The following is a 16,986-nucleotide window of genomic DNA, read 5'->3' on the forward strand; positions in this document are numbered from 1 at the left end:
TCTTTGCTGGATTGGAGAGCAGCTATTTGGTAACAGGAGGCATCGCTGCCTGATCCAAACCAGGCATCCTCCTGTGTTGTATGGTTCTATGGCTCAAGATTTGTTTTAATTTGGTATTAACACATGTATCTAAGTACATGAAAAGTTCTATTTTGAGTGCAGTACAGGTAGATCGTAACATACAGAGACACAAAGATCGTAGGGTGAAGAGATCAGGAAACACAAAGTTACAGCTGCAAGGAAGGAGTACAAAAAAACAAGATCAACATTAGATTTGAAATTTGAGAGATCCATTCAGAAGTCTAATAACAATGGGGAAGGAGCTGCTCTTGAATCTCTCTGTATCTGCATTTAAGCTTTCACACTTTCTGCCTGGAGAAGTATCTTAGGTGCACATGTTAGACACTGAGCCTCACCTGGACTGGAAATGCACAGCAAGGACTTCTAACATGTTTCCCTCGTCAAATCAAGAGGCTGAAATTTTGACCCATTGGAGCCCTTCTCTATAATCTTGTTCTTTGTTGCACCAACCACAGTCCATCAAAGAATGGCGGAGCCAATCCTACCCTTGTGTCTTTTGATGCCAGTCATCGTGAATCAAGTTAGACGTGTGGATCACGACTCGAAAACCCTCTTCATACAGAAGTAACATCATTTTCCTGCAGAGGGAAGAGACAGAGCATGTTGAGCAAAGAAAAACAAAGTAGACACAAGTGTGTCTGAAGTGAAGAAATTACTTGCTGTTGGGTTAACAATGGCAATTTACATTCACGTTGAAAACCAAGGGGTGAGCCAACCAGAGGATTGAAAATTGTAAAGGGATTTGTTGGACTTTTGGAAATGAAGAATACAAGATAAATTATTCTCTCGCAAAAGGATGTTAAGACTCACTGGGGTAAATCAAGCCCCACTAATCCCAGAATCTTTTTAGATTAGATTAGATTACGTTACAGTGTGGAAACAGGCCCTTCGGCCCAACAAGTCCACACCGACCCGCCGACGCCTAACCCACCCATACCCCTTACCTAACACTATGGGCAATTTAGCATGGCCAATTCACCTAACCTGCACATCTTTGGACTGTGGGAGGAAACCGGAGCACCCAGAGGAATCCCACGCAGACACGGGGAGAACGTGCAAACTCCACACAATCAGTCGCCTGAGGCGGGAATTAAACCCGGGTCTCCGGTGCTGTGAGGCAGCAGTGCTAACCATAGTGCCACCGTGCCGCCCACCAATTTTATCCACATCTATCAGTTTCACCCGTCAAAGTAGCACACTGTAAACTGAGCCCCATTGGAAGTACAAGTATAGAGTGACTGATCCATGAGGAAAATGTCTCTGATGTCATCAATGCAAAAGTTACAGCTCACAGTCGTTGCTCGCTTTCTTCAGTTGAAACTGCTTTCTTTTTTACTGCAGAGAACAGGCAGCTTCTGCTGGCGAGTACACCATCACACCTTTCTATGTCTTGCTGTCTCACTATGTCTACATCTCTATCATCTGTTTCCAGTTCCTAACTGCTCAGTTAGGTGAGAACCAATCAGCTTCACTTGTAAATAACTCTCCAACTCCTGAACTCTCTGCAGAATGCAGGAACCTCTAGCCACAAAAACAGAGTTCGCAATCGAATTGAACTCCTTGCCATGAAATTATGCAGCTATCCTAGTAAATCCCGAATTTTAAAACAGGTCTTTCGCCTTGCAGTCTACACTTTTTAAAAGGCGTTAAAATAAAAGGACATGATTCTCACAAGGGTTATGAGTGTTTGGAAATTGTCTTTCCCAGACAGCAGTAGAGACTGGGTCATTGAATTTATTCAAGGCAGAGTCAGATTTTTTTGATCAATGAGGAAGTAAAGGGGACAGGCCGATAGGAAAGTGGGGTTGAGGCAACAAACTGTGAGACATCTTATTGACTGGCGGAGACCGTTCAAGAGACAGAATGGCCTACCCCTGCTCCTAAATCCTGTGTTTTGGGAGATTTGGACGAATAGTCATAAATGTGAGTTAGTCATCACTAAATCTAGTGGGAAATTCAGCAGGACTGCCTTGCAGTCAACATCAACTTACATTCACATAGCACTTTCATCACAGGGGCGGCATGGTGGCTCAGTGGTTAACACTGCTGCCTCATAGCACCAGAGTTGCAGGTTCAAATTTTAGCCTCGGGCGACTGTGTGTGTGGAGTTTGCACATTCTCCCCGTGTCTGCGTGGGTTTCCTCCAGGTGCTCCGGTTTCCTCCCACAGTCCAAAGATGTTCCGGTCAGGTGAATTGGCCATTCTAAATTGCCCATAGTGTTGGTTGCATTAGTTAGAGGGAAATGAGTCTGGGTGGGTTACTCTTCAGAGGGTCAGTGTGGACTTGTTGGGCCGAAGGGCCTGTTTGCACACTGTAGGTAATCTAATCTAAAATGCTTTGCAAGTGCATTGTCAGACAGGGGTTGACATTGAGCCATATAAAGAGCTATTGGGATAGGTCAGGATGGTGTGCGGTTTGGAGGGGTACATGCAGGCGACAGCGTTGCCATAAGTCTGCTGCTCTTACCTTTATGAGCTTGAACAGTCACGGGTTTTGTAAGTGTTGTTGAAAGAGTTGCTGCACTGCATTTTACACTGTGCATTGGTGGGAGAGTTGATAATGAAACTATTGTAAAGGGTTAGAGATGCTCAGGGAAAAGAAGACACAGGTTGCATGTGGTTGTTCTGCTGCCCCAGCATGATTATTTATCCATTCAATAAGTGCTGGTTCTGTTGAAACAGCAGACTGTGAAATTTCATGTGAGAACATCAAGTTCTTGGTAACTGAATGCAATACTCATTCCAGATTTGCAGTGGTGCCTTCCTAACAAAATGAAGACACATTCAGAATATAGAGATTATTTTAGTTCATCTGAACAGTAAGAAATGCAAAGAGCAATTACTGTCGTGCTGCAATCAGTTTTATTGACTGCTGAAAATATTGCTTCTGTTTGTGAATCATCATTAACATAGAATTCTATCGAGTTCACATGGCCGTTGAGGCACAATGATAATGTCCCTATCTCTGAGCCAGAAGATCGGAGTTCAGGTCCTGCCTGCTTCAGAAGTGTGTAACAACATTTCTGAACAGGTTGATGAGAAAACAGAAACTGGTCATTCAGCTCAGCTGCTCATTGTCAGTATAAAGTTAAAAATCACACAACACCTGATGAAGGAGCGTCGCTCCGAAAGCTAGTGTGCTTCCAATTAAACCTGTTGGACTATAACCTGGTGTTGTGTGATTTTTAACTTTGTACACCCCAGTCCAACACCGGCATCTCCAAATCATTGTCAGTATAAATGCGCTGCACCAGCCTCCATCAAACCTGCTTCATCGATCAACTCCTTTCTCCCGCACATCCTTATCTAGCTTTCCCCTAAGTGCATGCTTACAGTTCATCTGATCTGTTCCTGTTGCTATGGTATTCCATCTAGAAGAACAAGGGCTGTAGATATGTGGGAACACCACAAATCCTCCATGCCACTCACCATCCTGACTTGGAAATATATATCACCATTCCTTCACTGTCACTGGGTGAAAATCATGGTATACTCTCCCTGATGGCATCGTGGGTCAACCTATAACACAGTGGTTTAAGAAGGCAGCTCACCCCCACCTTCTCAAGGGCAACTCAGGACAAGTAATAAATGCTGGCCCAGCCAGCGATGCCCATAGTCCATGAGTGAATGAAGGAAAAATGGTGGGTTAAGTGGAGACCTGTCAGAGCATAAGGAAGTGATGGGAGGGGAGTGCTGGGGTGGGAACAGCCCATGAGAGTGGGAGCCTGTTAAAGTGGGACAACTGCTGTTTTTATTTTGTATTCATTCACAGGATGAAGGCGTTGCTGGCTAGACCAGCATTTATTGCCCATCCCTAATTGAGATTGAGAGTAAACCACATTGCTGTGGGTCTGGAGTCATGTGTAGGCCAGACCAGGTAAGGATGGCAGTTTCCTTCCCTAAAGGTCATTAGTGAACCAGATGGGGTTTTCTGACAATGGATTCACGGTCATCATTAGTTTCTTAATTCAAGATTGTGACTGAATTCAAATTCCACCATCTACCGTGGCAGGTTTTGAACCCAGATCCCTGGAACATTACATCTGTCTCTGGATTAACAGTCCAACAATAAGACCAGTAGGCCAACCCCTCCCCAGCGTAACTAGTCAGAGCTGTGTGGCAGCCATTGTTCCCTCAGGGTTTGTGACCATATCCGAGGTCCCGACACCCACTTTGGGAAGCCCTGCCCTAGACAGCCTTTGGGATCCTGATCAGTGTATATTCAGAATGACGGTCATTACATTGCTGGACAGCAAAGGAGATCAAGGCAAAAAGTGGGAACCGGAGATAGAGGTGTGGTCAACCACAATGGTACTGAATGGCTCAGCAGGGTGGCTAACTCGAGCCTACTTCTGACATTGTTCACATTGGGATGGACCCATTCTATGATCAGAAACTCCTCATATGGAGTAGATACATGACCACTGACAAGCTGAAGCACATTGCCATGGTAGCCAATACTCCAGCACCACTCTGTATTACACATACACAAAGGTCATCTACTTACGTGTGATGAGTCCCATAGGCGATCTCCAACTTAGCCTGCAAACATTAAAAATGGCTCAGTTGCACATTTATCAAAATATTGACAAACAAGGCACAATACAACCATCTGAGCACCATTATCTGAAAAGTGTGCAGTTTAATATGAAGAATGACAAGTCCCCTAACTTTGCAGAGTTTTTGCCGTGCCAAGCTTGGGAATATTCACCCGACAGGCTCGCTTAGCAACTACCGCTCTACCAACATCACAGAAACAGGTTACATAAACGAGCACAAGTTTGGGCACTGGTTGGCCATTTGGCCCATTGATCCTGCTCCAACATTTGTCAATATCGGATGAAGGCACCCTCAACCCACCTTCCTCCCTTACACCACCCATACTCCGATTCCCTTGTTAGTTAAGGCTCTGTCTTGGAAATATTCAATGTTTCAGGTAGAGATCAATAGATTTCTAATTATCCCTGGCTTCCAGGACTACGGTGTGAGATAAATAAAAGACATTAAAGTATTTGATCAGCCATACTCATATTGAATGGTAGGGCAGGCTCGATGGGCTGAACGGCCCACTCCTGTTCCTCTGTTCCCATCAGTCACGTTTTATATACAGCAGCTTTAATAGAATTAAAATATCCCAAAGTAGCCAGCAGATGTTATAGAATGTCTTGAAGGCAGATGACGAGTCAAAGAGGTTCAGGGAGGGAATTCCAGAGTTTTGGGAAGAGCTGCTGAAGATCCAATGGGGTAACATTTATGATTGGGAACATAAAAGTGGTCATAACTAAAGAAGCACAAATATCTTAGACAATAAGACCGTAAGGAGTCGACCATTTGGCCCTTCTACCCTGTTCCACCACTCAATGGGATCATGGCTGATCCAACATTCCTTAAGTACACTTTCCTGCCTTATCTCCGTAACCCTTGATTCCCCGACTGATCAAGAATCTATCTTAAGAAAGAACTGCAGATGCTTGAAATCAGAAACAAAAACAGAAATTGCTGGAAAAGCCCAGTAGGTCTGGCAGCATCTGTGGAGAGAAAGCCGAGTTAAGGTGTTTGGGTTCAGTGACCCTTCTTCAGAATGCTATTTCAGAATCGATCTATGCCAGCCTTAAATATACACAAGGACTCTGCTCCCACAGCTCTCTGTGGTAAGGAGTTTTAAAACACTCTGAGAGAAGAAGTTCCTCCTTTCTGGTGCCCCTTTATTCCGAGGTCATGCCCTCTGTCCTGGATTGCCCCACGTGGGGAAACAACCTCTCAGCAGTTACCCTGTCAGGCCCCTTCAGAATCCTATGTTTTAATTAGATGGCGGTGCAGAGGGTGGTGCATGTATGGAACAAGCTGCCAGAGGAGATGGTGGAGGCTGGCACAATTACAAAATTTAAAAGGCATCGGAATGGGTACATGAATAGGAAGGGTTTAGAGGCATAGGGGCCAAATGCTGGCAAATGGGACTAGACTAATTAGGATAACTAGTTGGCATGGACGATTTGCACCAAAGGGTCTGTTTCCGTTCTGTATAACTCTGATTCTAAATCACCTCTAACTTCTCTAAACTAACTGGGAGGGTTATGGGACAGAGGAGATTACACCGATGAAGCTATACGGGGATTTACAAAGAGGGATGAGAGTTTTAAAATCACACTTGACCGGGTGCCAAATTTGAGTCAGTGAGCATGGGGCGGCAGATGGTGGAATGGAGCAAGTTAAGACACGGACAGGAGAGTTTTGGGTAATGGAAGAGACATCCTCAGAAGGGTAGGACGTGTGAGATCAGTCACTGGAATGCATTGGAACACTCAAGCATACATTCACCAGAGTGGACACTCTTGTAGCTTCTCCAACCTCCTCTCATGACCCAGATACAGGCAGTTACAGATTCATAACAAACAGTAAAAATAAAAAAATTCAGGGAAGAGGTGAGGTTCCCCCTGCAGCGAGTGTTGAACTGTGGAATGCCCTGTCTGAAAGGGAGATTGATAAACTCCACAGCACATCAGGAAAAGACAGTGGGAGGGTAGGGGGGTTAGGACTGGTCTTTCCTCGATGCATGGGGACCTCCTCCTGTGCTGTGCTATTTTAATGATTCACTTTCTTAAAATTTTTCTTGAAATATCTGTACAGTCAACATTTAAAGTAGTTGAAGAATTAGGGTGTAGCAAATATCAAGAAACTAAAACCATTCAATTTGCCCCAAACAGCTAGCACAGGCCCAAAGGAATAAACGGTCTCTTCCAGTGCTGTATGATTTTAAGACCTTGAACCATCGGTTAGGTTGCCCTTATTCAAAGGCTCCCCACCACACACACACACTCACACAGGCATCCTCTCAGAGGCTGAGACCACTCTACACACACACACACCCTCTCAGAGACTCTACACTCACTCACTCACACACACACACACACTCACACAAGCATCCTTTCAGAGACTGAGTACACTCTACACTCACACACACACACTCACTCACTCACACAGGCATCCTCTCAGAGACTGAGACCACTCTACACTCTCTCTCTCACACACACACACACACACACTCACTCACTCACACAGGCATCCTCTCAGAGACTGAGACCACTCTACACTCTCTCTCTCACACACACACACACACTCACTCACACAATCACTCACACACACTCACTCACACACTCTCTCACAGGCATCTCTCAGATACTTAGACCACTCTACACTCACACACACACATATACACTCTCTCTCACAGACACTCACAACCCCCCACCCCATACACACACACACACACACACACTCACACAAGCATCCTCTCAGAGACTTAGACCACTCTACACTCACTCACACACACACTCACACAGGCATCCTCTCAGAGACTTAGACCACTCGACACTCTCTCTCTCACACACACACACACACATATACACTCTCTCTCACAGACACTCACAACTCCGCACCACACACACACACACATCCTCTCAGAGACTTAGACCACTATACACTCACACACACATATACACTCTCTCTCACAGACACTCACAACCCCCCACCCCATACACACACACACACACACACACACATACACTCTGTCTCACAGACACTCACAACCCCCACCCCATACACACACACACTCACACATGCACCCCCTGACGGACTTAAGACACTTACACTCACATACACATACATATACACTCTCTCTCACATTCACAACCCCCCAACCCAGACAGACAGACACACACACACAAAGACCCACATGCACACATATACATATACGTTTGTGGGGTGAATTTGTACTTGCAGAGTTACATTGTACTTTGCTCAAAAACTGCATGAATTCATGTAAAACTCTGTAATCTCACTTCTTAGATTAGAATCAATCTAAACATCATGGCATAGACAGAGAACACAGGGGGCTAACACCTTCAACATATTAAGTAAAAACAATAACTGCAGATGCTGGAAACCAGATTCTGGATTAGTGGTGCTGGAAAAGCACAGCAGTTCAGGCAGCATCCGAGGAGCAGTAAAATCGACGTTTCGGGCAAAAGCCCTTCAGGAATACCTTCAACATATTGTCTAGCTAACACCAATTGTTACAGTTAACCTGAGAATGCAACTTTTAAAAAAACCTTTTGTGATTTACACATGAAAGAAGTAAAACTATCATGGTATTCGAACAGATGAAAGACTCAACAGGCAATCAATGTATTTTTCAATGTATAATTTCAGTTTAACTTTGTAGAAATAAATGACATTGCTGCAAACTGACATTCACATACAGGTAACAGTGCCCTCCAGTGGAAATATATGGACATTCAGAAAGGAAGATGGAAATTGACACAGCTGATAGATAGAAGTACTGAGAGGGGTTTGACTGGAATGCAGTGGTATAGTGTACCTGGACTTCGAGAATGCCCTTGAGACGTTACTGCAAAGCAGACAACTGAAGAATTTACTGAATGCAGGCTATGTATAATTCTAGAAAACCCTCAGTAAGGATATCTGCTCGAAATTAACATAAATGACTTTGGATTTGGCACCAACTCTAACACTCCCTCCATCACTGACACTCAGTCGCAGCAGTGTGTGTTATCTACAAGATGCACTTCAGAAATTCACCATTCTGACTTGGGACTATATTGCCTTCCCTTCACTGTCATTGGATCAAAATCCTGGAAGTCCCTCCCTAAGTGCTTTGTGGGTCTATCGACAGCACATGGACTGCAGCGGTTCAGGAAGGCAGCCTAGTACCACCTTCCCAAGGGTAATTCAGGATGGCAACCAACAGCATCATCCACTGTGCAAGAATGAATAAAAAAAGATCAACAATAAAGGAACGTGCAAACTCCATACAGACAGTGGCCCGAGGTGGGAATCGAACCCGGGTCCCTGGTGCTGTGAGGCAGCAGTGCTAACCACTGAGCCACCGTGCCACCCCAGGTGATGAGATTTAAATCAGGACAGGGGTGAAAAAGTGGATTAAAAGATGGGCAGAAATGAGAAGAGAGGGTAATTGAAACAATTCCCATAGATTGAGGAGTCAAAGACATGGTCTAAAAATTAGGGCGAGACTTTGTTGGAGTGAAATTAGGAAACACTCCTTCACACAGACTGAGCAGAAATCTGGGATGGTCGTCAGTACAGAATGTTTACGACCATGGCTTTAAATTTCGGGTCTATGCTGGTGGGAGGGTGTTTGTACCTGACAGTAAACCCAGGTGGTTTGATTGTTAGAAGGAAAGGTTGGATTTTTTTAACTGATAAGAAAGTATTTGTGCTCGGAGGCAACAAAAGCTGTCTCTCAGTTTAGACTCCGAGTCTCCCACAGTCCCAGGAAGGTGCTAAAGGCACCAGGTTCTGATCTTTACTAATCACAATATAAAATGTAGAAATGATCACAGAATGAGCAATCACTTGTATAAATCGTTGCAATTGTTTCAAAGTCGGTATTCTTGCTCCAGCCCTGAGTGCAAGACCAAATGCTTTTGCAACACACCTCGCTCATCAGCGATTTCCGAGTTCTGTGTTGCCAAGTGATAAACTGGTGATTTTTCAGGGCATGAGCTTCAGTCACGTGTTTCCAACTGTCACAAACTCTGTAACCAGAGGGCACAGGTTTAAAGGTAAAACAGGGTGGTGCTATACAAATACCTTTCATCAGATGAAAGGTCCTACCCGACTCTCCTGCTCCTCGAATGCTGCCTGACCTGCTGCGTTTTATCCAGCGCCACACTTTATTGACCCTGACTCTCCAGCATCCGCAGTCCTCACTATCTGCTAGACAAATACCAACATATACAGACTATACTAAACTACAGAGTAAATATAGGATGAACCACAGGAGACAGAAAAATCTCTTAATCTTACCTGATAGTCCTTATGGTTTAGTATGTACTCTAAGACTCCCTAACCTCACCTCATATGAAACTCATATGAGGCTCCTTTCAGTTTCTTCCTTACCTGGCAGAGACGGATGTTGGGATACGGATGTGCATCCTCATGCAGTTCTGCTTTAGACTGACGTTGCTCTCCATGGACAATCAGTAAAGGCTTTGTCCTGAAATTCAGCAATTGGAAAGTGAAGATCAATGAAAAGTAACTTTTCCTACTTCATGACGTTTTACTCTTCAGCGCCAGCTTTGGCTCAGCGGACAATGACTTCTCACCCCTGGCTCAGCAGATCAGGGGTTCAAATCCAAGTCCAGAGTCTAGAGTCCAAAACAACTAGGTTGAGCCTCCCAGGGTGGATCAGACGGGGTGCTGCATTGTGTGATGTCCAGTGTTTCTGATGAGATACTCAACTCTGCTGACTGTAAAAGATCTCACGATTCTATCCTAAAAGAAAGCAGGGAAATTCTCCCCTGGCCAATAAGTATCCCTTGGGTAGCATCACTGATTATCTAGTCGTATGAACATCGAACTTAGGAGTTGGCCAACAGGCCCTGGAGCCTGGTCCAACACTTGTTACACTTCATTGGAGCAGTATGCTCGAAATTGAGACCCCATACTCCCAGAGTCAACACAAAATTAAACTTTTTATAAGATTGCACAAATTTACCTAGCTTTTAAACTCAGGTTGATAGAAAGCTTGAACTAAGTTTGGATATTTAACAAGAATTACAAATTATTACAATAAAATTAGATGGCAGGTTTTGAGAAGATTTGTAGCTCAGGTTGAGGTTCTGGATGTAGGTTTGCTCGCTGAGCTGGAAGGCTCATTTTCAGATATTTTGTCACCATACTAGGTAACATCTTCAGTGAAACCAGATTGGCTTCATCCAGAGGCTCACTGAAGATATTACCAAGTAGGGTGATGAAACATCTGAAAATGAACCTTCCAGCTCAGCGAGCAAACCTATATCCAAAAAATTAGATTCTAGCTATGATGTACCATTATGAACCACTGATATCCAACTGTACTGTCTAACCACCACCACCACACCCTCCCCCCCTCCCCCGGCTTTATAAAAGTCTCCCTGTCTCACACACAGACGACACATTAAAAACTGGGCATTACAGGTGGAGGGAAAGACTGGGTTGGCATTCAATAGTGCCTATCCACAGGAAATTTATCCTTTTAGCTTACTACTCTTTGATTTTCCTCCTCCACTTGTTCGCAGGGGGTGCAGGGAAATTGTTTCACAACTAAAACATCGCTGACTTATTGTTTAAAGGACACAACTTACAGCAACTGAAAGGGAAAATAAACTGGCTTTCAGGGTGAAGTGTTCTTACTTCAGAGTTAAGGACTGCTCCTTCCTTAAGGACAGCTCCAACAGCTTCTGACTGAATTTTCATGTCCACAACCTTTTCAGCTACCTGAGAGCTATTCACACAGTTTTTCATAGTATCCGTCCAGTGCAGCAGCAGGCCATTCAGCCTATCGAGATCACACCAACTTTCTGAAGAGCATCTCACCATTCCCACCCCCACCCTATCCTTATAACCCTGGCTAGTTCCCATGGCCAAACCTACACGTCTTTGGACTGTGGGAGGAAACCCACGCAGACACGGGGAGAATGTGCAAACTCCACACAGACAGTCGTATGAGAGTGGAATTAAATCTGGGTCGATGGCGCTGTGAGGCAGCAGTGCTAACCTCTGAGCAAAGGGGCTGCACCATTGTTGGTAGGCAGAAAGCCTTTGCCGTTTGTTGTAGAGATACGCATGATCTAGAACTCCAAGAATAACTCCAATGTTCTTTTATTCTTTTAATCCATCTGAGGGCAAACAAGGCCTCACTTTCACGTCTCATTTCGAAGATCACATGTCTGACAGTGCAGCACTCTCTCAGTACCTCTCAGAACTGCAACAACTTGTGCACATGAAACAGTCAAAATGCTTACACCTGGCTGAAAAAAGATCACATACCACACTGCAATAAATCTTGTGCCCTGGCAATGCTGAGGTCTGTAAAGCAAACAAGATCATCGGGGAGAAAGTGAGGACTGCAGATGCTGGAGATCAGAGCTGAAAATGTGTTGCTGGAAAAGCGCAGCAGGTCAGGCAGCATCCAAGGAGCAGGAGAATCGACGTTTCAGGCATGAGTTCTTCTTCAGAAAACCTTTTCCAGCAACACATTTTCAGCTCAAACAAGATCATCGGACATCTACAAGGACGGCAGGCAGGCTCCATGACGCCTGGCTGAGTATTTGTGAACACTGTAGCAATAGGCAGAGTTACAGCCCCTCAGGAAAAGTGCAGACACTCTGTAATCGTCGTTGGTTTAGTTGCCTCAACAGAAAGGCAATGGGTAGAAAGTGAGGACTGCAGATGCTGGAGATCAGAGTTGAGAGAGTGGTGCTGGAAAAGCGCAGCAGGTCAGGCAGCATCCGAGGAGCAGGAGAATCAATGTTTCGGGCGTAAGCTCTCCTCCTCCTCCGATGCTGCCTGACCTGCTGTGCTTTTCAACACCACTCTCCCGACTCTGATCTCCAGCATTTGCAGTCCTCACTTTCTACTAGTTGATTTTAACCTGACTGTGAAGCCTCTTCTAAGGATGCCTACCTTGAAGAAATTCTCCTCCTCTTTCTACAAGGAAGGATCTTAGTGAGTCCCTCAGTCACTGCACATCACCCCCTCCCCCCAGGTCACCTTCTCTTCCCTGCAGCTTTTCAGCCGTATTCCTGATGAAGGGCTTGTGCCCGAAACATTGATTCTCCTGCTCCTCAGAAGCTGCCTGATCTGTTGTGCTTTTCCAGAAAAGCAATGGGGGGGTTTGTTATAGAACATAGAACATTACAGCACAGCACAGGCCCTTCGGCCCTCGATGTTGCACGACCTGTGAAACCAATCTGAAGCCCATCTAATCTACACTATTCCATTTTCATCCATGTGTCTATCCAATGACTATTTAAAAGCCCCTAAAGTTGGTGAGTCTACTACTGATTCCAGACGATGTTATTATGGTAGGTCAGAGCCTGAACTAAAGTCTGGCTTGAAAGATCATATTTTCACACCTGGCTTTTGACAAGGTAAGTCTTTTACTAAAACAGAAACACACAATGCTGCAGATTCAGTTTTAACAATAGATCAGAAATCCATTACACACAAGAAGGTTTGTGGTTCCTTGATGGTGGATAGAATAGTGAAGAAGACATTTGGTGTGCTTTCCTTTATTGGTCAGAGCTTCAAGTATAGGAGATGGGAGGTCATGTTGCAGCTATTGGTCAGGCACTTTTGGAACATTGTGCGCAATTTTGGTCTCCTTCCTATCGGAAGGATGTTGTGAAACTTCAAAGACATTTAGAAGGATGTTGCCAGGGTTGGAGCGTTTGAGCTATAGGGAGAGGCTGAATAGGCTAGGACTATTTTCCCCGGAGCACCAGAGACTGAAGGGTGACCTCAGAGGTTTATAAAATCATGAAGGGAATGGACAGGGTAAACAGATTTTTTTGGGGGGGGGGGGCGGGAGTGAGCACTCCAGAACTAGATGGCAGAGGGTTAGGGTGAGAGGGGAAAAATTTTAAAGGGACCTAAGAGGCAACCTTTTCACACAGAGGGTGGTACGTGCGTGGAATCAGCTGCCAGAGGAAGTGGTGCAGGCTGGTACAATTACAACATTTAAAAGACATCTGGATGGGCATTTGAATAGGAAGGGTTTAGAGGGATATGGGCCAAGCGCTGGCAAATGGGACTAGATTAGTTTAGGATATTGGTCGGCATGGATGAGTTGGACCAAAGGGTCTGTTCCCAAGCTGTACATCTCTATGATTCTATAAATTAAAATCAATTCATCAATTGAAAAACTGAAAATGAATACAAAATGATCACATATAACACAAGTTTAAAAATGTTGAATCACACAATGGACCACAATCCCATGAATCCCAACAGCACTCCTTTACAGTACTCATACCATAGATCATTTACTTCTCTGACATAGGAGGGTTCTTAGGGAGAGTTCAGAAGTGACTGACAAGGATGTTGCCGGGAATAGAGGGTGTGAGTTATCGGGAGAGGCTGGTTAGGTTGGGACGTTTTTCACTGGAGTAAAGGAGGTTGAGGAGTAACCTTATAGAAGTTTATAAAAGGGTATAGATAAATTGACTAACAAAGATCTTTCCACCAGTTTAGGAGAGTTCAGAAGTAGAGGGCATATTGTTAAGGTAAGGGGAGAAAGGTTTAAAGTAGAGCCGAGGGGCAAATCTCCATGCAGAGGGTGGTTCACATGTGGAATGAACTGCCAGAGGAAATGGTGGATGCAGGCACAGTTACAACATTTAAAAGACATTTGGATAGGTCCATGAATAGGAAATGTTTAGAGGCATACGGGCCAAACACAGGCAAGTGGTACTGGTTTAGTTTGGGAAACTTGGTCCGCATGGATGAGTTGGACTGATGGTTCTGTTTCTTTGTATGACTCTATGAGTTTATGACTTAACTCTGGCTTCAGAGAATCTGATCACTTCACAAAACTGAGTGCAGACATTCTCAACTTCAAATAACCCCTTCAACGTTTAAACCAAACAGCATTGGTTTGGAAATTAAAACTAAACTCCTTAGACTGAACTCCTTGCTTTGAAATAACTTATATCTCAAGAGCTCGAAACTATCTCCCTTCTTTAGAAGCAATTGTTTGACACATTCAGCTTCAACCAAGACTTGTGAAAAACTGTAACTGAAACCCAAAAGTTATTTTCAAATACGGTGTCTCCTCTCATGAAAAGGAAAAAAAAAATCTATAACTTTTAAACTGAAAGCTTAATGCAAAACTGTTCACTTTGTTCACTCTTAAAAGCTCTCTCAAAGTAAACAAATTCCATAAGCCCATAAGAATTCTCTTTGCCTGATTTTTTTAAAAAGAAATCACCATGCCAACAAAATACTTAGAAGTTAATTACCAAATCCTTTCCAAAACAAGGAGACAAAAAGAACACATGTCACTAGCTCAAATCCAAGCTTGAATTAAGATAAATCACAGAGCTTGCACCACAGGACTCACCTGAATTCTTCAGGGTACTGCTTTACCAGCCAAGGAATGTCAATGCAGTAATTAAACTGAAATGTAAAAAACATTCATTTTTGATATTAGTTCTCCAGTTAGAAAAAGAGTCCTTCTGTGTAGTAGCAGCCTGGTGTAACAGGCAAGTCTGGGACAGAGATACCCAGCAACAAGATCAAAAATTTACATAGAACATTACAGCGCAGTACAGGCCCTTCGGCCCTCGATGTTGCGCCAACCTGTCTTACTAATCTGAAGCCCATCCATCTACACTATTCCATTTACATCCATATGCTTGTCCAATGAAAGTATCTCTGTATCTTCCTCGCCAACATTGTCATTTTCTATGTTGAAAAATATTTATTTAGTGTTTCCCCTATCTCCTCTGCCTCCACACACAACTTCCCACTACTATCCTTGATTGGCCCTAATTTAACTCTCGGCATTCTTTTATTCCTGACATACCTATGGAAAGCCTTAGGGTTAACCCTGATCCTATCCGACAGCAATTTCTCATGTCTCCTCCTGGCTCTTCTGAGCTCTCTTTTTAGGTCTTACCTGGCTTCCTTGTAACCCTCAAGCGCCCTCATTTTGCCCTAACATAAGCCTTCTTCTTCTTCTTGACCATAGATTCCACTTCCTTAGTAAACCACGGCTCACGCGTTCTATAACGTCTGCCCTGTCCAACAGGTACATATTTATCTAGGACACACTGGAGCTTTTCCTTGAATAAGCTCCACATTTTTAATGTGCTCATCCCCTGCAGTTTCCTCCCTCAATCTACGCTTCCTAAATCTTTCCTAATTGCATCATAGTTTCCCTTCCTCCAGCTATAACTCCTGTTCGGTGGAGTACACCTATCCTTTTCCATCACTGTAGTAAACTTGACAGAATTGTGATCGCTGTCTCCAAAGTGCTCGTCTACTTCCACATCTAACACCTGGCCAGGCTCGTTACCCAGTACTAAATGTAAAGTGGCTTCGCCCCTTGTAGGCCTGTCTACATTTGTCTGTAATCTGCGCTAACAAAGATTCATTGTTTATTTAGCGGATTTAAAGTAGCATTCATTAATGGGATGTGGGCATTGTTAGCCAGGCCAGCATTTATAGCCCATCCCCAATTGCCCCTGAGATTGTGGTGGTTGCCTTCTTGAGTCATTTCAGTTCATGTGGTGTTGGGACATCAACGCTGTTCAGGGAGGGAGCTCTAGGATTTTGATCCAGTAACATTTCAGCAACGATGTTATATTTCCAGGTCTGGATAGTTTGTGTGGCTTAGAGGAGGAACTGCAGGAGATGGTGTTCCCATCTGCCTGCTGCCCTCATACAGTTAAATTATTGAGGTTATGGATTTGGGGGGGGCTACCAACACAGTACTAGACAAAAAGGTCAGAGGCTGTTGTAAGGAGAAGAGCCATGGGGTGTAACCTGAAGCTCAAGTGGATCAGTCTCTCAGAAAGAATCTTCTGAACTTAAGACAAGATACTTAATAGATTCTTAAATTTCTAAGGAATACTTTAAGCCAAATTATCACAGCTGACCAACAGACCACACAGGAAAAACAAGTTTAAGATAGTTACTTAACAGTAATTGTTTAAATCTGAGATTTATTATTAACCAGAACAAGTTTTCACAAAACCTTACCGTGCAGGAGGAGACTATGCTCACAGTGGCTCTCTGACAGACAGGATTATCCAATTAGTCCTACTCTCTTGCCTTTTCCCCACAGTCCTGTAAGTTTCACTTTTTCAAGCATGCCTCCATATTCCCTTCTGAAAGTTATTGAATCTGCTTTCACACAGGGTAGTCCAGATCGCAGCAACCTGCCTTCTTTAAATAAATTCCCATCTCCCTCTAGTTCTTTTTGCTGATCACCCTCTGATTACCAAGGCTTCTGCCAATGGACGTATTTGTTCTGTCCATTATCATTTTGAGCACCTCTATTAAATCTTCCATGAACTTGGATCTAAAAGAAAACAACCTTTT

The 16,986-nt window shown here is 44.0% G+C and overlaps 1 protein-coding gene across 6 annotated transcripts in view; it reads right to left on the reverse strand.

Moving 5' to 3' along the window:
- tdp1 (tyrosyl-DNA phosphodiesterase 1) overlaps nucleotides 1-16,986 on the reverse strand; it is a 133,868-nt gene that overhangs the window by 100,482 nt on the left and 16,400 nt on the right. For all 6 annotated transcript variants that reach the window (XR_015757828.1, XR_015757826.1, XR_015757827.1 and 3 more), the window contains exons 4-7: nucleotides 15,002-15,057; nucleotides 10,018-10,114; nucleotides 4,589-4,623; nucleotides 567-659 (exon numbers count right to left, since the gene is read on the reverse strand). Coding sequence is in view for 3 of the 6 variants with exons in the window: in XM_043696957.2 (XP_043552892.2) it covers nucleotides 567-659; nucleotides 4,589-4,623; nucleotides 10,018-10,114; nucleotides 15,002-15,057 (281 nt within the window). In the remaining 3 variants the exon portion in view is untranslated. The remainder of the gene's footprint in view (nucleotides 1-566; nucleotides 660-4,588; nucleotides 4,624-10,017; nucleotides 10,115-15,001; nucleotides 15,058-16,986) is intronic.

This window comes from Chiloscyllium plagiosum, unplaced genomic scaffold (genome assembly GCF_037043375.1).
Source record: "Chiloscyllium plagiosum isolate Xiang-an unplaced genomic scaffold, Cpla_swu_hap1 HiC_scaffold_8, whole genome shotgun sequence".
Lineage (NCBI taxonomy): Eukaryota > Metazoa > Chordata > Chondrichthyes > Orectolobiformes > Hemiscylliidae > Chiloscyllium > Chiloscyllium plagiosum.